This window comes from Geotrypetes seraphini, chromosome 2 (genome assembly GCF_902459505.1).
Source record: "Geotrypetes seraphini chromosome 2, aGeoSer1.1, whole genome shotgun sequence".
In the NCBI taxonomy this organism is placed as follows: domain Eukaryota; kingdom Metazoa; phylum Chordata; class Amphibia; order Gymnophiona; family Dermophiidae; genus Geotrypetes; species Geotrypetes seraphini.
In genome coordinates, this window is record NC_047085.1 from 444,150,416 (window position 1) to 444,170,341 (window position 19,926).

The 19,926-nt window shown below is 43.1% G+C and overlaps 1 protein-coding gene across 1 annotated transcript in view; it reads right to left on the bottom strand.

Annotated features, from left to right (window-relative positions):
* The window catches only part of MPP7 (membrane palmitoylated protein 7), a 348,547-nt gene that overhangs the window by 12,608 nt on the left and 316,013 nt on the right, over positions 1-19,926 (bottom strand). The window contains exon 15 of the mRNA XM_033931438.1: positions 15,335-15,478. Within this exon, the coding sequence (XP_033787329.1) occupies positions 15,335-15,478 (144 nt within the window). The remainder of the gene's footprint in view (positions 1-15,334; positions 15,479-19,926) is intronic.

Below are 19,926 nucleotides of genomic sequence, written 5' to 3' on the forward strand. Positions count from 1 at the left end.
TATTTGTTTAACATGTTTGCTTTTTCCTCATCACTCTCCACATATTAGTTTCATAGCGTCTTTTAGTTTCGCAATTCCATTTTTCATCTTCCTCCTTTCACTAATATATCTGAAAAAATTGTGTCTCCTTTTTTTACATTTTTAGCCATTTGCTCTTCCGCCTGTGCTTTCGCCAGACGTATCTCTCTCTTGGCTTCTTTCAGTTTCACCCGGTAGTCCTCTTCTTGTTTTTTTTTTTTTTTAAATATTTCAGGAATGCCAACTTTTGCTTTTATTTTCTCCGCCACTAGTTTGGAGAACCATATCGGTTTCCTTTTTCTCTTATTTTTATTTATTTTCTTCACATAAAGGTCAGTAGCTATTTTTATTGCTCCTTTCAGCTTAGACTACTGTTTTTCCACTTCTCACGTCTTCCCATCCTAACAGCTCTTTCTTCAGGACAAGAGCTCTCACATCACCTGTTGACTTTGGATTATTTGTTATGTTACTCGATAAGGTTCTCTACGTACGTGTAACAAAACATCCTGGACCCCCGAGGAAGGAGTGTTTTTCAAAACACGGACCATGTGGGGTCCTGCCTGTTCACATATGAGAACCACCAATTGGATTGCTACATTATTTTTTCTCCATTAAAGATCCTGTGTCTTGTACATCACATCTGCAGTTTTCTCCTTTGTTTTCTTCATACACTGCCATGTAAGCACAAATATCTGATATTTTGTATGCACATATTTTCAAACTTAATTCATGTGCACATGTTATAAAGTTCCAAAATTGATGCAAAAAACATTAAGTTATAACTGGGAGATTATGAACACGTCAGCCTTAATAAATATTTTCCACCAGGTGACACTTAAATAGATATGTCTACTGGACCATCAGCTATAAAAACTTTCCAACCAAGCAAGCTATTAGCACAATATTTTTCCTCAATCTCAGTATTTTACCTTTAAGGTCTGTTTCACTTTTTTTGTTTTTAAAATTATAAAACTATAGTTTACATGTAAATGCTGAAACCTCCCTAACTCTGCCCTTGGGAATCCAAGCTTCATACATATACTTGTGCACACAGTCAAGGTACTTTATAAAAGTATATTTTTATGTGTTAAAACACAATTTTACCTGCAGAAGTGCCTTTTACAATGACCTTTCCCCCATTTCAATCAGTAATTATTTTCACAATAAGCAGTCTTGAGATTACCTTATCTAATGTCTAGTGCTATGGTCAAAACCAGAATGAACCCCCAAGTTAATGTTCTGTTTAGTATAAGAGTGCTACCATATAGAAAATATATTATCATTTTATTTATTAAAACATGAAATAATCAATTACACAAAAATACAGGTTCATATACTGGACACAACACACACTTACAAGGGTTGAATTAGCATATATTTGAGACTTATGAACAGCAGTTTCCAATCATCTAAGCTTCAATTAGTAACACAATTTCACTACAGTTACAATCTAAACAACTTAAAAGTTCTCAACCATATAGGGCTCAGACTTCACAACCTATCACATGCTCTACTCTTCCTTACTGATAAAAAGTTACTACTTTTTGGTGCAGAAGAAGAACAAAATGCATGAAAACAAACAACTTGATGATAAAAAGAAGCCAATATCAATCTAATTCAATTCATATTTACTGAAAGGTCTTTTCATTGGAACCTCAAAGTGAATTTGCTCAGAGACAATACATTTTACACATGCCGCATATACCTTTGACAGTTTAATGTGAAATATACAAAAGAAAATAAACAAACTAGGCATTCCTAATGCTTTCAAAATAATTCAGATAACAAAGATATAAAATTTGCCAACCAAAATTTTGAAATAGAAATGATTTTAGGGATTTCTGAAAAAAAAACTTATAGGGCCCCTTTTACAAAGCAACGGTAGTAATTCCTGGTGTGGCAAACGCGATGCAGCCCACAGGAATTGAATGGGCTGTGTCGTATTTGCTGAGAGTTGCTACCGCAGCTTTGTTAAAGGGGCCCAAAGCTGTCAATCTAATAACAAATGGTGAGAAATTCCAAATCTTTCCTGCCTGACAGGCAAAAGATAAACAACTTCTTATCCCTCACCCCTTTCAGATTAGGAAAATGTAATATTAGTTGATTCTTCCAATTTTAATAATTTTTATTGGTATTTAAAGAGAAAAAAATCATACATATGTAAATCTCAATACAATATAGATCACATGTATGAACAAAAAACAAACAAGTTAAAGAAACAATATCTGATAATAAAGCAAAATTACTAAGAATTTTGATCAATTTGGCTATTAAAATCATATTGCAACACTGGAAGGATGCTTCTAGAGTGGAATACATAACTTGGTGGAACACAGTTTGTATAACTGCCAAGAATGAGCGTGTTGCTGCAGAGAGATTTAATGTTCTAAAAAAATTTACTAAAATATGGGAGCCATTGGAATCTTATAGTCATGCGTCTATTAAACCATAATGATTTGTTGGATTAAGGTGTACATCCATACTGTCCTTTTTGATGTTAGTTGATTCTTATGGGACAAATCACAAATTTGTTTAATCGATTTGTAACCTAAGTATCTTATAGTGTTTCACTACTTCCATTCTGTAACCTTGTATTTGATGACTTTGGGCTCCTTTTACAAAGCCGCGCTAGGGCCTTAATGCGCAGAATAGCACATGCTAAATTGCTGCACGCGGTAGATTTCTGACTAGCACATGCTATATTGTGCGCTAATCCGCTGCGTGCGATAAAAACGCTAGCGTGGCTATGTAACAGGAGCCCTTTGTATTGTAACCACTTCGCTGATTGTCCAGCACCTCTTGTTGTAAACCGCCTCGAACTATCATGGCTTTGGCGGTATATAAAAATAAAAATTATTATTATTATATATATACATTGTGATGCCTATCCCTAAATTATTTTAGAAAACAATGTACACGGTACAAATATGGTTTGCTCTTCAACTGGGAACTAGTGAAGTTTCATATACAAGGGTTGTTACCCTATCAAATTTTTGTACTAAATACAGTAATCTTGTCACCATATTCTGTAAGGATTATAACTTCTTATGCATAATGTCTGAACAGCACACATATAACATATTGCAGTAATCTAGATACAATAAAGGCAATGTCTGTCCCACAACCCTAAACTGATCAAATTCACAATATTTTTGAACCCGCTGTAAGTCTTCTCAATACTAAAAAAAAAAACCCCTCTCGATTAAAGAAATGATAGCATTTGATCTGCTATAATACTCAGAATCCTTAAGGATGATTCTAACAAAAGTTTAGCTCTACTAATTACCGTATTTTCGCAGATATAACGCGCACCTGTGTAAAACGCGCACAGGGGTATAGCGCGCAGAAATCACGATGATATGTACCAAAACTTTTCTATACCGCGCTCAGGCATATAACGCGCATGATGCCCGACGCTCCTTTCGCCCGCCCTGACTTTCCGTGCGCTGTCCCGACTCTCCGTTCACCCCCCCTGACTTCCGTGCACTGCCCTGACTTTCCGTGCGCTGTCCTGACTCTCCGTTCACCCCCCCTGACTTTCCATGCACTGTCCCCCCTTGAAGTCCTGTCCCCCCTTGAAGGTCTGTCCCCATCCTGAAAGCCTGATGCCCCCCCCGACGTCCGATACATCCCCCCCCCCCGGCAGGACCACTCGCACCCTCACCCCGAAGGACCGCCGACTCCCCAACAATATCGGGCCAGGAGGGAGCCCAAACCCTCCTGGCCACGGCGACCCCCTAACCCCACCCCGCACTACATTACGGGCAGGAGGGATCCCAGGCCCTCCTGCCCTCGACGCAAACCCCCTCCCCCCAACGACCGCCCCCCCCCAAGAACCTCCGCCCGTCCCCCAGCCGACCCGCGACCCCCCTGGCCGACCCCCACGACACCCCCCCCCGCCTTCCCCGTACCTTTGTGTAGTTGGGCCAGAAGGGAGCCCAAACCCTCCTGGCCACGGCGACCCCCTACCCCCACCCCGCACTACATTACGGGCAGGAGGGATCCCAGGCCCTCCTGCCCTCGACGCAAACCCCCCTCCCTCCAACGACCGCCCCCCCCAAGAACCTCCGACCGCCCCCCCAGCCGACCCGCGACCCCCCTGGCCGACCCCCACGACCCCCCCACCCCCCTTCCCCGTACCTTTGGAAGTTGGCCGGACAGACGGGAGCCAAACCCGCCTGTCCGGCAGGCAGCCAACGAAGGAATGAGGCCGGATTGGCCCATCCGTCCTAAAGCTCCGCCTACTGGTGGGGCCTAAGGTTACATCTTTGGGGGGCTACCTTTTATTTGAGACATCCATGCAAATGTATAGTGTGTTACCGTTCTGTTAAGTATGTATTCTTTGAACCATCTCAATTGACAACTTTTGTAGCAATGTCTCGTCTGGATGGAGGAATATCTTGAACCCTATATATAATTATGAGATCTCATTTTCAGTGCTACAGCTTTTAGCATCTTGCTAAAAATTCTTGTTTCTTTAATTTTTCGCTAATTCTAAAACTTGGGGGTAGGGTTGTTGGAGTGGGCAGACTTGATGGGCTGTGGCCCTTTTCTGCCGTCATCTTCTATGTTTCTATGTTTCTAAATAATGTTTTCTTTATTGGATGTAAAATTTATTTTATGATTTTTAAGTTATTATGACTATTGCTTTCTGTACAAGTGGTAAGCTTGAATTTAAATTGAAAATTAATAAAGAAATAATTAATAAGATGTGTGTAGATACACAATTTCCTACAATAGGTATTTCCATGCTCAGTGAGATTAAAATTTAAGAGAGTTAAGATTTACCAATGTGTGTTAATGTAGCTTAGCAAATTAATGAGATTTAGCACAAACCCCATTACTGTCAGTGGGCTAATTTACTAAGCAAACACATACAGTAACTTATATTAATCAGCATCTTAATAAATCAGGTCCCAAGTTTGCACCTGTGACAGGGGAAATGTCATGACTTCCCCAAGGTCATAAGGAATGTCACAGAAGGAGAAACAAAAAACACTAGATTCCCAGATTGTCTGCTGCTGCTCCTCTACTCTTTAATACAAATAAATTAGTCATATGAATCTGGGAATTTGCCTCATTTCAAAATATTCTTCTAAGAAAGTCAAGAACAAGAATCAAAATGGAAAATCTAAATGGCCTCAAAGATGGAAATGACTTCAGTGAGATGTTTCCACATTTTCTTCACAAAGTGGTTTTCATGTTGAATTTGTAAACACGAATTTAAGAGGAATTTAAAGTCATGGAAAGTCTATATCTGGGAAGGCTGTGGGAGCTGGCCTTAGGTAGTACCAAGTGGCATGATTGTTCCAGGCCGTGAGTGCATACGAGTCCCACACTGACAGGTTTCTTGGCCCAGCTCACCAGCTAATCAGGTGTATGGAGGCCAGAGCAATCTGCTGGACTGTGCCATTTGGAACCTTTGTGCAGGAGGGAGGGTTTGCACAATTCCAGCCCCTTTTCCTAGGGTCATCAACTTGTGTTCCCACCTGTCTAAGGTCCACCTTAGGCTTAGCAAAAGAGAGCAAAAACTGCCAAGTAGGCCTGAGCTTCTACCAATCATGGGTTAGATCCTAGTCATCTTGCTGCTACCGGGTTGTTTTGGGGTTTTTTTGTTTTGTTTTTGGTGTACATTCGTTCAATAAGCAAAAGGAAGAAATACTTTTTTTGGGTGGGGGTGAGATATTCTACAATTAAACCTCTTTTAGAAATAACATCTCTCAGGGGCTAATTGCAGCCAAACATCAGCCCAGGAATGAGGATCCTTGTCCCTGTCCCCTACTCTTCCCACAGGAGGTATTTCCTTCTCCCCACCTAATCTTTATGCAACAGCAGAACCTTCCCCCTCTCGAGTCTGCCTGTTTAAAAGTGCAGGGGCTTTTGGCTGGCAGCTGTTTACTGTTCACATGATGTTTGGTATACCGCTAGACGAGGGGGACGCTTAGAACAGTTTATAATTTAAGTCATAAAGGAAAGAAATGCCATTGAGTCAAAGGAAAGTTAAAAAAAAACCCCATTGCCAAGTAATTATGTCATCAATGCCACTACGTTATTCTTATACTATTCGCCTTTAAGTTTTTTCTTGTATTTTCAAACAGTGATCTATCAAGGTGGTGTGATTTCTAACTTTGAAATCTTAATCACGTCTTTGTGAATCTACAATGTTTGTTCCACTTTGACATTTCTTTGCCTTCTATTTCAGGTCTCCTAAAATCAGTCTACCTCTTTCTCTTAATAGGTGCTATCTTTAGAACTTGTCTTATATTTGTTTCTGCTCTCTACCTCATCTTTATTTTTCCTGGCACATCACTGCAGACATAAATCCAGATTTTCACTTGCTTAGCATTTCATTGAAAAAAGGTCAGTTTTTAAAAAAAAAATCTGGCAGACTCCCATCCCTCTGCCAAATTTATGAACATTGGTTCAGGCATTTTTGAGTAAGATGAACATGATAAATGTTTATTTTCAAAATATTTAAAACTTTTCCATTTGTGTCCGTCACAAAGAGCTGTAGATTTTAAATCCACATAATACACTTGACTGCAAGTAGGCCTAAAAAAGCTACTATTACTATTTTAAAATGTTTGGTTCTGGATAATTCCATTAAATTAGGGCTTGAAAATATATCATCTAAATGGCAAAAGCCAGAGTGAAGTTGAACTTTATTACAGTCTCAATACAAAAAGCTGGAAGGTTTGGCTGCACTCCTGAGGCGGAGGCATCTTAGTTACTGCACAGTAGTGAGAACCAGCGGCCAGATTAGGATCATTGTTTATGGCACTGATTGAAGTCTGTTTCTCCAACGGGTGGGAGTTAGAAGCTGAAAAACATAAGCTCTCGCTATAGTTGTGAATAAAGGCTCAGGACATCACAGCCCAGTTGAAGCCATATCCAATGAAGCTACAAAGCCCAAGGGAGCAGAACGCAACCAAGGAAAAAGAACCTCTTTCTAACGAATAGTATAAATTTATAAACCAACTTACAATGTTTCTGTCTGTTCTTTATTTTTTTTTTGAAATTTTATTAAGGAAAAAAACATGACTTTGGTTAATACCAACAATATAATAGGCAAGTACAGAACATTGGAGCTTATATCATTAGTATTGCTGTACAATGAAAATAGTCAACTTCTCTTTCTCGCCTTTTTATTTACCCACCCCTCTCTCACAGCTCAATTAATAAATAAAACAAAACAACCCAACCATCTCCTTCCCTTCTTCCAGCCCGTGTCCTTGTTGAGACATTGGTCATACTGTGGGAAGTTCTTCCAAAAATCTTTATACAAGGCCTTTGAGACCCGTTTACAATTCACAAGGTGCATACACTCCAAAGTGACCATTTGAGTCACTCTCTTCTTCTATTGCAACACAGTGGGGGGTTCTGTATCTACCCAATGCTGCAAGATAACTTTCTGTGCCAAGACCAGCGCTAATAAGATAAATTGTCATTGATGGTCAGTCATCTATTGATTTATGAGGTCCCCCTCTAAGCCCAGAGGAAGAAATTTTATAGGACCACTTACAGGATATCTCCAGAAACTTGCCCAATGTAGTTAGTATTACAGACCATAAAGGACTGCAACTTGGGGCACTCAGGGGAGTGATGAACTAGAGTGCCTTGTTCCCTCTGGCATCTGTCACACTTGTTGGACTCCCATATACCTATCGATTTCCCATTAACCTTGGTAATGTAAGCATTGTGCAAGATCTTAAATTGGGCCTCGTGAAGCCCAATGTTGGGAGTGACATGCAATGCCAAGCTGAAACTTGTAGCAAGCTCCCGCTCCATCACCAGTTCTCCAAGCATGAAGCTCTATTGGTCTGCTAGGTTCGTAAACATGGGGGATGAACACTTTTTTCATACCAATCTATACCACACTGCCAGTTTGTTAAATTGTGGAGGTATTTGCATAAACAGAATGTCTAATTGAGTGAAGATGGTACCCCTCCAATTTGGTCTTTTAAGGGAGTGGATGTAGTGTTGCAATTGCAGATAGGAGAAAAAAAATGTTGGGCGAGTGAGAATGTTCTAGAAGGTTTGAAAATCTGCAAACAAGGGAATCCCACCAACCCCTGCCTGGATTACCTGCCCAACATACCTACATTCCTTCCCCCCGTAGCCATTCATCAAATGGGTATTTGCTCTGTCCCCCCAGGAAACTCTGGATTATTCACACTCTCCAAAACAGAGTGACGGAAATGATGCTTCTCCTAAAGTAGTACACTACCACTTCCAGGCTGTCTGCAAGGGTTTCAGGAATGGTGATGCAAAACGGCATTTGATAAAGGTATGTAAGCTATTAAAAGGAGAACAGACTGGAACTACTCCCTCCCAAATGTAACTAGGAGCAAATTTACACAACCCTTTGGGTATCTCATGAATCCACCACAGTAATGCTACCACTTTATATAGCCTAAGATTCGGTAAGTTAACACCCCCTTCTCTCTTTCCCTCATTAAACTAAACTAAAACTTAGTTTTATAGACCGGGTTATCAAGCAAATGGTAAATGGTAACATAATACAAAAGAACAAAAAGCAAGAAATCTAAATTAAAAGAAGTTGTTAATTTTCAAAATGTTTAGCAAACAAGAAAGGCATCAGAGTTTTCCAGAAAAGGAAGAAGGGTCCTAAACTTCTTAATGCAAGCGGTAAATTATTCCAAAGTTCAGTCAGTTTGAAAGCAAAAGAGTAACTGAATCTCCTGATAGATCTATTTTTACCCCTAAGGGAAGGAAATACAAGTTTTAATTTTTGAGAACTTCTGGCAAGATGAGTTATGCTCATTCCAGTCTAAAGGAACAAGAGTACAATCCCAACATGTACCCCCTCCTACCTGTGCATCCCCACCCTCTTCTCTCCCCTCTCTAAACCAATGCTGTAATCTTCATTTGCATAACTTTATTCTTCTATACTGCCATAACCAAACGATTTCTAGGCGGCTTACACAGAAGAAGGCTGGACAATTAGCAAAATACAAATAGTTAAAAATACAACAATTACTTAGATATACTCAAAGTACAGTTTTGCTAACAATAGTAAATTTGTCAAACAGCGCTGACTTAATTTCTTTACGAAATGTACCATAAAACAACATAGCTTCACCAATGTACTTACCCAGCCAAAATTGCTGTTTACCTGCTTGAAATGCGAGAGTCTTATCCAAAAAAGTCTTGTATCTGCAACCAGTAATTTTTGGATAAACAAATAAATGTGAATTCCTAGTTTTCCTTATAGGACTATACAACATCTGGCCAGATCTGAAAGAGTAGTAAGCAAACTAGCTCCTCTGTGCGCTTGAAAACACACAAAGCCTGCAACCTGAACTTTCAGGGAGGCCACTGCCAGACTTCTGGCTAAACCTTCCTAAAGGAAAACCAGGACTACCTAACTGGGAGCCTTGCTCATGCTCCACCTAACTCCTAGCACCCCCCTGAGGGAGAAGCCTACCAGGCTTTGGCAGAAGAAGCCAAAGTAGAGGGTACTTCAAGTGCAAAAGAGTCAAGATAACTACCTCCAAATAACCGTTCACCATCAAGGCAGAACGTTCAAGAGCCATGCCATAAGATGGGTCTCCAAGGACACCAGTCCCTGACTGAGAAGATATTAATAAAAAAGGAACTGGAGCCTCTCATCCCGCTAAAGAAATATGAGAACCGCATACCGTGGGCGGCGAGGCCAAACCAGAACCACTAAAAACCCCAGGCTGGAATGTGTTGCTTGTCCAGCAGAGAACCAGACCTATCAGAGGCCACAGGGAGAACATCATACAGGAACTTGTGAGCCAACCTGGGCCAAACCAATACATCCTACCCTAGTTTCCACGCTATTCAACGAATGAAAAGGCACCTGGCCTTCAAGGTACCTGCCAAAGCCAACAAGATCCTCCAGGGAAATCCCTGCTCTTGTAAGCACAGACCAAATGGCTCCTGTGAGAGGAACCAGGCTCCCAAAACCAGGAAAGATCAGCAGAGGAAGACTGCCAGAACAGTGGCAACTCCAGCCCTTGGGCTCCTGAGAAAGGCCAAAGAAGCGCTTCCTCCCAGTGGAATGCCACCAATCTATCTTGCCCGAGAGAGAGAGAGAGAGAGAGAGAGAGAGAGAGAGAGAGAACATTAGAGCTTCCTCGCGATGTAAATACACCACTGCCATGGTGTCCAAGAAAACTTGCACTGCCAGTCTTCTGAAGGGACTGGAGAGTGAGTAGCACCAGCCAAATTTCTGAAGCTCCAGACTAAAGTACTACCAACATTGTGGACCAGGAGTCCACAACCCATGAATGGAGTGGCCCCACAAGGAGACCGCAACCCAAAAGGCTGGCACTTGTCCTAAGAGTTAACCAATTGGAAATCCGAAGAAGCCAGCCCTAGCCGAGAACCACCCTGAAGCCACCAGCTCAAATTGCTGCTATCTGGCTCCGTCCAGGAGAGCAACTGGAAAAAGGTGGAAAAACTCAGTGAAGAACAACAAGAGAAGAGGGACACCTGTCAAGGGCGCATGGATGCTAAGGCCCAGGGGATCAACCCAAAGAGACTACCCGAGCCCCAGAAACTCCAGGCCAAGAGAACCACACAATCCAAGAGAATTTTAATCTGTTGACAAAGGTTCTGTCTACTCATCTTGAAAAGAAATGCACAACTCCATCTGGAGACGAAGAGAAGCCCTAGAAAATCTAGAGACTGGGAGGATGCCCTGCGTCTCTTCCCAAACTTGCCCATGCCTGCAGCAGAGATACCACCACATCATCGTACACCCAACGAGACAGAGCCCGGAGCCCCCTCCCCAGGAAGGGTAGACATGGACCCCCCTGCTGGCAGAAAGCTGGCTCAGCTACAATCACTGGGCCAAAAAGGGGCAAGGCCAAGGGGCAGAGCTGTGAACTAGAAATGCTGATGCGGAACATGGAAACACAAACCTGCGATGCTCTGGGGAGATCACAATATGGAGAAAAACCTCTGGAAGATCCAAGGACACTAGAAACTCCTCTGGAGACAGCAGCTAGTATAATGTACTTCATTGACCATTCAGAAAGGGGAAGTTGCAAGACGTAAGTGACCCATCGTAGAACCAGAATATGTGTCTTCAAATCACTGAATCCTTCTGGCATGACGAAGTATAACAAGCATCCACCTAAGTCCTCATTCAGGGTAGTGGAACAGGTTTAAGCATCCCGAAGACCAAGAGGAACTGCAGAATATCACAGACCCTAGACTCAGTTGCCAACAACTTGCTGGAGTCCAGAAACCAAGCTGGAGGCAAGCAAAGTAGGATGAACATGTGGCCGATGAAAATTGAATCCACACTCACAAAACAGTAGAAGATAGCCTGCGAGTGAGGAAACCATGCTCGCCCCAGGTGACATCGGTGCTTTTTATTTTAATTTTGTGTGTATGTGTATGGCATAGCCACTGCACAGGAACCTGAAGATGCCTGGAATCAGAACTGTGGTAATGGAGGCACAGCCCCGTGAACGTCTCTAGGAGGAAAAAACCTGAATATCCCCGACAACAGCTGTGGGAGGAACAAAAAGAATTACGATCCCCTCCCGACTGCCAGCGAAACTGGATTACAAGCAGCATGGAGGACAGTGAGCACCACACCTAAGAAGAGGTCATCCCAACCTATACCAACAAGAATCTGGTCTCAAAAGGACGGCCGCTGAAGAAGAATCTCGAGGCTACGTCCACATCCAAAGACAGGGCCATAGAGTCCGGCGCTTAGACTCTGCACAAACAGAATAAGTACTAAGTCTCGAAAGAGACCATAAAGGATGCACAGCACTGCAGCCATACCAACCCACATCAGCAGAGAACAGGCATGCACCACTACAAAGGATGCATTGCGCAGGCTGGAATGACAGACACATACCAGAAATGAAGTGGCCACTACCACTCGGCTACCTGAGGATTCTAGAAAATAATATTTTGTATCATAACAGCCTCCTGCAATCCTGAGAAACCTGAAACTTCACTCCTCAGCCTTAGGGAGGGCTGCGTGCTGGAAACCTGCGCCATGGCAGAATCTACCTCATGCTGTTCAGACCTGCCAAAGAGCAGGATTCAGGAGAAAAAGGGGAGACATAGCTGTAGCAGATCGGAAAACGCTATCCGGGGATCATAGTGTTCTTGAAACCTGTCCCAGGATCTGTGGATGGAATGGAAAAGGAACAGGAGAACAGACCAGGACCGAAGTCTGGAAAATGAAAACCCCAAATGGAGCACTTTCAGAACACTAGCTGTAAAGAGGTGGTCAGAAGACGGCAGAAAATGCAAAGAAAGATCAGAACCTCTAAATCCAGATGCTCATGGAGGCTGATGAGACCAGTCTCAGGAAAGGCAGCAGCTGGATCCAAATTAAATACAGTGGCTGGAGACAGAAGAAACAGAAAATCTGCATGGCAACTACTGCAATCGAAATCTGGCACAACCAGACAAGAGAGCTCCCAACAGGAAGCTTCGCCACAGACACCATAAACCGAAAAATCCCTAATGTGCCCGTCGGCTGCATCAAACGAGTGGGGTCTGAGGAAATGCCTTAAGAGGATAATCTGGTGAAAAGGCACACTCCACAACCATGGCAGGGCACTGATGTCCATGCTGCACGTCAAAACAGTCTCCAGACTCGGAATGCAGGTGATCTGCGCCAGATTCTAGAATGTCCCTGAGTGATATTTTCTTTGGAAGGCACGGACCCAGGCTAGCTCCCCAGCCCAAGAGGAAATGGAGGAGGTGAAGTTCGAAACTCCCGCCACTCTCCTGGCGCATTACAGCACTTATTCCAAATTCGATGATCTGGCGCCCATCCAGTGCAATCAATGTCCAAATCCAATAGATTAAGGGCTGGGGAGTCCATCCCAATTGATTTTGAGTCAAATTGAGGGGTTTTTGAGGCAGAATGTAAAGTTAGAAAAACAGATTGATTTTAAAATCCAAGATGGCCACCGTCACAAATTCACACCAAAAAGGGCAAAAATAACAAACATACAAAATTAAAAAATAGTGATTTGGGGTCTGGGGAGGTAGGAGACCTGAACCCTACCCACAAAAACTGTAAAAAACAGGTTTTCAAATGTTTTCCAAGCCACCCCACAAAGTTCCCATAGGAAGCAATGGAGTTACTCACAGACTCTATAGTGTTTTTTGCCTGTAAGCGTTTCCCAGCAGCTGAATGGAGAAAAAAGGACTCTTCTGTCTCAGAACGTGCCCAGTAGTTGAGATCTTCGGACTACCAGCAGGCCAGAGAGTGACCCCAAACTCCGTCCCTATGGATCTTCTACCACACAGTCGGAAGTGGGAAAGGCAGCCTGCGCCCTGAAACCCAGGTGGGTTTCTGTCCAGATGCACTCAGCTTGTGTTAGAAACCTTTGACTGTGGGGTCACTGGCCAGCAAACTCCACAGGAGGGATGCCAGGCACTTCCAGAAGGAGGCAAACACCAGCTGGCTTCACAGATCCACCAGAGTTTCTCTATGAAGCTGCAATCTGGCATCCTTTTCTTTGACAGCGGACCACCGGGGAGGGTTCTCAGGGCACTGAAGCCACTGAGAAATGAAGTTGAAACAAACTTTAATCGAAAAAAAGTAAAGAACAGAAGCAGAGCAACAGCAAAAGACTTCTGCCCAGACTGCATGCAGAAATTGAAACTGATTTTACCACTAGGGGGAGTGCACCATGTGTTCTGAAAAGATGTGAATTCCTGCAACACTCGGACTGCGGGTTGAGATTGAACACCTAGATTATGGAATCTGAAAGGGACATAACAGAAAGAGCCTTGGCTATGGCTTGGGGCGAGGGGGAGGGACAGGGGAGGGAGGGAGGGATGAGAGGTGCAGAGACTAGCAAGGGGTTGGGGGGGGGTGAAGAAGGGAAAGCAGCTAGACCTTGGGGAGGGAAGAGAGCATGAGAGACCTGGAATATCTCAGCCCCCCTGCCTACTGCGGTTCTTTGTAAATCTTGGATCAAACATTTAGGATAAAATGGCTCTTTGCTTTAAAAAGGTTGCCGACCCCTGGCCTAGGACCATATCATTGGCAAGAGCATCCTTAGGAGAGTTAAAGCCCTACTGTTTTAACAGTTTTTCCGCCTTGCCGCCTATGGGATGGGGGGGGGGCCACATATTTTTTCTTACCAAGAGTACTTTATCAGTGTATTCTAAGTAATTGGAAAATCCCTGTCCTCCCAAGTTTAGCTTAATATCAGGCTTAGTTGTTAATCAAACTCTGAGGCCACAATAGGCAATATTTCAGGTCATTTGGGAAGATTATTAGTATTTGTTGCCTCATAAGGCATAAAAGTATTTTAAAGTGCTTTAATCTTACTTTGTAGCAACACACCTTTCCTTTATTACTATTTATAACAGTTGAATATTATATTTCTATTCTGTATGATCCAAGAGGGAGGGGGTGGGTAGGGTATTGCCAGGTCAGGTTTTCAGGATTTCATACATGAATATGCATGAGATCTTTTTGCATACAATGGAAACAGTGCATGCAAATAGATCACATGCAAATTCATTGGGGAAATCCTGAAAACCCGACTGGATTGCAGCCCTTGAGGACCGATGTTGGACAACCCTGGTATAAGCGGATGGGGAGTGTACGGGTGGGTGAGGATGTCGAAGGGGGAGGGAGACTAAAATGTGTTTTTTGCCCCTTGTAAATCATGTTTTATGGTTGTACAATCAGCACACAGAACAAAGCAAAAGCATAACAAGGTCGAGAAGACCAAAAGTACAACAAGACAAGTTGTGGAAATAAACCCCCCGTCCCCAACGCTGCTCACTCCCAATTGCATACACTCCACCCATATTGGAATCCCCCCCCCATGCCCCCACCATAAAATACAGTTTAAAAAATGATGTTATGTTAATATGATGTACAAGATTTTGGGTTGCTTTTAAAACACTTTATAAGTATAATAAAGCAAAAAATGAAATTCTAGACTTGCTAGATTATTTTAAAGGAAAAATGTTTTTGGTATATAAAAATTTGTGCAACCAATATTTTATTATTTTTTTAAAAGCTTGATGATGGACTTTTGCGTAAGCTGATTAATATGTTCAGTAACTCCAAGTTTTCATTATTATGACCCTTAACAGGAATTTGTAAATATATAATGCTGATGATGTTTCTCAATTATGCATTTGTAGAATTCACAGTTCTGGACTTGGAAGATTCGTGTTTACATTTTTCGGGCGTTCCTCCTATAACATATATCCCTTTGACTATAAACAAACTGGGCTCTTACTGTGTTCATCTTTGTCAAAACTTAAAGCAGGCACATGGTATCTAAACACACGGCTTATACAACACCATACTTACTGTAAATGGTTTAGCAGAGGTCTTTTCATCTTTGCTGGAAATAATCTTTGCATTCCTTCTGGTCTCTCTCAAACGCCCAATTGACGGAGGTTTTATGAATATAACAAATGGTTTGAATTCCAGTGTCCTCAAATGCTTTATTGTCTATGGTAGAAAACAAAGTTCTTAACCAAATCCATATAACAATGCACTAGAACACCCCTCCCATTCGACTTCTTCGACCTTTCCTTCCCTCTGCCACCAAGAAGCTTCTGATGTCACAGTTGTAGTTAAAACCGTAACATTACATTTCCTTCAAAAACATTTGCAGTATATGTGGATCTAGCACTGCTACTTCAAAGACAATTTCCACACATGCTTCCAGTGCTGAAAAGTTTGATTAGCTTGGCAAAAGCACAGCTTACCACAGCCAGTAGCTATGTTTATACCCAAGGCTTAAATTCTGCTGTTTGAATTTGGTTGCAACTATATTCCTAACAGATCTACACAAACAAAATGAATATTTTCATTTCTTAGTATTTTGAAGTCAATGCCCTCACTGTCAACCAACATCTAATGACTACTAGCAATTCATTTTCCAGTGCAGACTATGATGTAATACTTGGATTGTAAGTTAAAATAAGAGCTATAATCAAAAACCTAAGTGCATTTTTTTACATTAAAAAAAAAGCTAAAGTATGCTTTCTGAAATACATTTAGTAGTACGACATTTGAAATGCAAGTTACAGACATGAGCTAAACCAAACTGTAAAAAACTTCACAAGATGTGTGGGGAGGGGGACCCCTGACTCTTCTGTTGGGCTTTGAGGTATGGTTAAGATTGATTTTCATGGATTTAAAGCAGGCTTGTCCAACCTACAGCCCATGGGCCAAAACCCATCCCTCCAGAGAGAGAGAGAGAGAGAGAGAGAGAGAGACTGGGTAAAGGCTGAGGGGAGTTCTCATAGTGTGTGATTCTCAAAAGGAGAGTGTGAGTTCATGTATGTGTGTGCATACATGTGTATAGAGAATGACACGGGGACAAATTTTCCCCATCTCATCGAGTTCTTTTTCTGTCCCTGCCCCATTCCTGCAAGCTCTGTCCTCATCTGCACAAGCCTCAAACATTTTAAAATCATAAGTGTTTGAGGCAGAGCTTATAGGAATGGGACAGGGACAGCGACAAAACTCATGGGGACGGGACGGGGAAATTGAGTTCCTACGAGGAAAAATTTGCCCCATGCCATTTTCTACATGTGGTTTTGCCCTCTGAATATTATAAAATATAAAACATGGTCCCTGACAGAAAAAGGTTGGATAAGCCTGATTTAAAGCAACACTATCTTGTTTTTAGATCAGTCAGTTGATGTGTAAGTCCAGACCAATATAATTCAACTTTTAAAGATTTTTTTTTTCTGAGGTTGTCATCTTGCTGCATGAAGACTTCCAGCTAAATTAGTGCCATGGTAGTGTTCTGGAACCAGGAACTTTCATTTGCAACTACCTGGAGATTTTTTTCCCCCTCCCAATTAACTTTTTGTCTAGTTGTATTGATGGTCATTGGCTGCAAAACATACAAGTTTCAAGTTTATTAGGATTTTTATATACCGCCTATCAAGGTTATCTAAGCGGTTTTACAATCAGGTACTCAAGCATTTTCCCTATCTGTCCCGGTGGGCTCACAATTTATCTAATGTACCTGGGGCTATGGAGGATTAAGCGACTTGCCCAGGGTCACAAGGAGCAGCGCGGGGTTTGAACCCACAACCCCAGGGTGCTGAGGCTGTAGCTTCAACCACTGCGCCACACACTCCTCTTCTGGAAAGTCTTCAATCTTGGTCCCTAAATCTAGCCATCAGAAGTTGTTATTCTGCAGTAATTCTAGCTCCCTTCAAAGGGTCTCTGGCTTTGACAAACTGGGAGGCGTGGGTTGCCAGACAGCATGAACCAGGAATCCTTCATATGTTGGTGCACAGCACCGTCACTCAGCAAAAAGAAGCAGCATTCCACAAACAGTAGCATCTAATGCTTGAAAACACTATTGTTGCAAAGCATGGCATTAAAAGAAGAAACCTGACATGGCCTTGTTTCGCTCTAGTGTCAGGAGCATATACTGTGAATTACAGTGCAACATGATCTTCTATTAGATCAGTTGGTAGCATTGGGTATAAAAGGGAAAGTGTTAGAATGATTTAATTCTTTTATATCTAAAACAAATCAAGACATTCTGGAGTGGATAAAGATGGTTTCAGGGGTCCCACCGGGTCAGCCTTCTCTTCAATACATTTTAATATTTATATGATATCTTTTTGTAGACTTCTTGCATGACCAGATGTTTCTTATAGGTTATATGCAGAAAACATACCTTTTTCCCCTATTAAAGGGTCTTTTGCAGATTCTTTTGACTTTTTCAAAATTACAGTATGTCTTTCTTCAACTACTAGCTGGATGACAGCCAATAGGCTGAAAATGAACATGTCAAAAATGCAAGCGCTATTTTTGTTGGGACAGAGGTAAATTTTCCTTTGGAATTTAAAATGAGAGATTTAGCCATTCCAATTGTGTCTAAAATTAAATATCTAAGGGTAATTCTAGATTCAGCACTTTTTGTTTAAAACACTTTTAAGATGAAGAGAAGGGAGAGAAGCACCACAGTGCTCTGAAAATCCCCCATCCATGACTACAGAACAGTTCCTGAGCCACCTCCAATGGGAGTTTGTCGCTTCAAGAGGCAGCCCGCTAGATGCAGTGGCGCGGAGTGAAGCCGCGACTGACGTCTTTAGGCCAGAAGTTACCTTAAGCCCTGAAGTTAGAGGCATTCCCCTGCAGCCACAGAGTGCCAGCTCACCACAAGAAGGGAACGGGTCCCAAGAGGCAGCGTTCTCAGACCATGGGGCTATTGGGAGCTTGGCAGCAGATTCTTCATTGGACTGGTTAAGTCCTAAGATGGATCCTATACCTGCAGCCAGAACAGCTCAGGGTCAAGAAGAACGAAATCAGCAACAAGGAGAGAGTTTGGGAGGTGAGCTCTCTAACACTAATTATGAAAGTGTCTTTATGGTGGTACAACCCCCCCAAAGTGGACAGTCTTTGGGACTTGGTTATCAAACTAGGGAACTCCTTAACCCCACAGATAAAGTGTTGAAAATAAATTAAGTGAACAGAACCAAGAAATAAAAGAACTTAAACAAGGGCTGACTGTAGTTAAAGTTGATGCAGATAAAACACAGAAAGAAGTTACTGGGATAAAGCATATCTAGGATACTTTAATAAGAGACAATACCAATCTAAGGAGAAAACTGGAGATGTTAGAAAAAAAATGTTCGTGCAAACAACTTGCATTTTTGAACTTTCCTAGAGCTTTTTCCATAACTCCACAAGAAATGTTGAAAAAGTATATAATTGAAATTCTAGGTGTCTTTGAAGAGTCTATTCCCCCATTTACTCAGGTATATTATTTGTCTAGTAAAATTAATGATCAACAAATGGCTGACCAGGCTTAACAAGATAAGCAATTAGATGTCACTGCAATCTTGGAGACTTCAATAATAGAACAGATCAAGCCTGCAGCTCTCTTGAAGTCTGTGGTTGATGAAATTATTCTTTAAAAATAGAAATAAAGGGCTAGATTCACTAAGCAAACCGATCAGTTTGCGCTCACTTTCCGACTACGGCTCGATTTACTAACCTTCCTCCAGACCACATCCGTACCCGATCCAATCTGCGCATGCAAATGAGTAAAAAGGCATGTACCGTATTTTCACGCATATAACGCGCGCGTTATACGCGTTTTTACCTACCGCGCATACCCCTCGCGCGTTATATGCGTGAGCGCGGTATACCAAAGTTTTAAAACATAGTTCCCACCCCGCCCGACGCCCGATTCACCCCCCCAGCAGGACCGCTCGCACCCCCACCCCGAACGACCGCTCGCACGCGCTCCCACCCGCACCCGCATCCACGATCGGAGCAAGAGGGAGCCCAAGCCCTCTTGCCCGGCTGACTCCCCGACGTCCGATACATCCCCCCCCCCCCCCGGCAGGACCACTCGCACCCCCACCCCGAACGACCGCTCGCACGCGCTCCCACCCACACCCGCATCCACGATCGGAGCAAGAGGGAGCCCAAGCCCTCTTGCCCGGCCGACTCCCCGACGTCCGATACATCCCCCCCCCCGGCAGGACCACTCGCACCCCCACCCCGAACGACCGCCGACTTCCCGACAATATCGGGCCAGAAGGGAGCCCAAACCCTCCTGGCCACGGCGACCCCCTAACCCCACCCCGCACTACATTACGGGCAGGAGGGATCCCAGGCCCTCCTGCCCTCGACGCAAACCCCCCTCCCCCCCAAGAACCTCCGACCGCCCCCCAGCCGACCCGCGATCCCCCTGGCGACCCCCACGACCCCCCCACCCCCCTTCCCCGTACCTTTAGTAGTTGGCCGGACAGACGGGAGCCAAACCCGCCTGTCCGGCAGGCAGCCAACGAAGGAATGAGGCCGGATTGGCCCATCCATCCTAAAGCTCCGCCTACTGGTGGGGCCTAAGGCGCGTGGGCCAATCAGAATAGGCCCTGGAGCCTTAGGTCCCACCTGGGGGCGCGGCCTGAGGC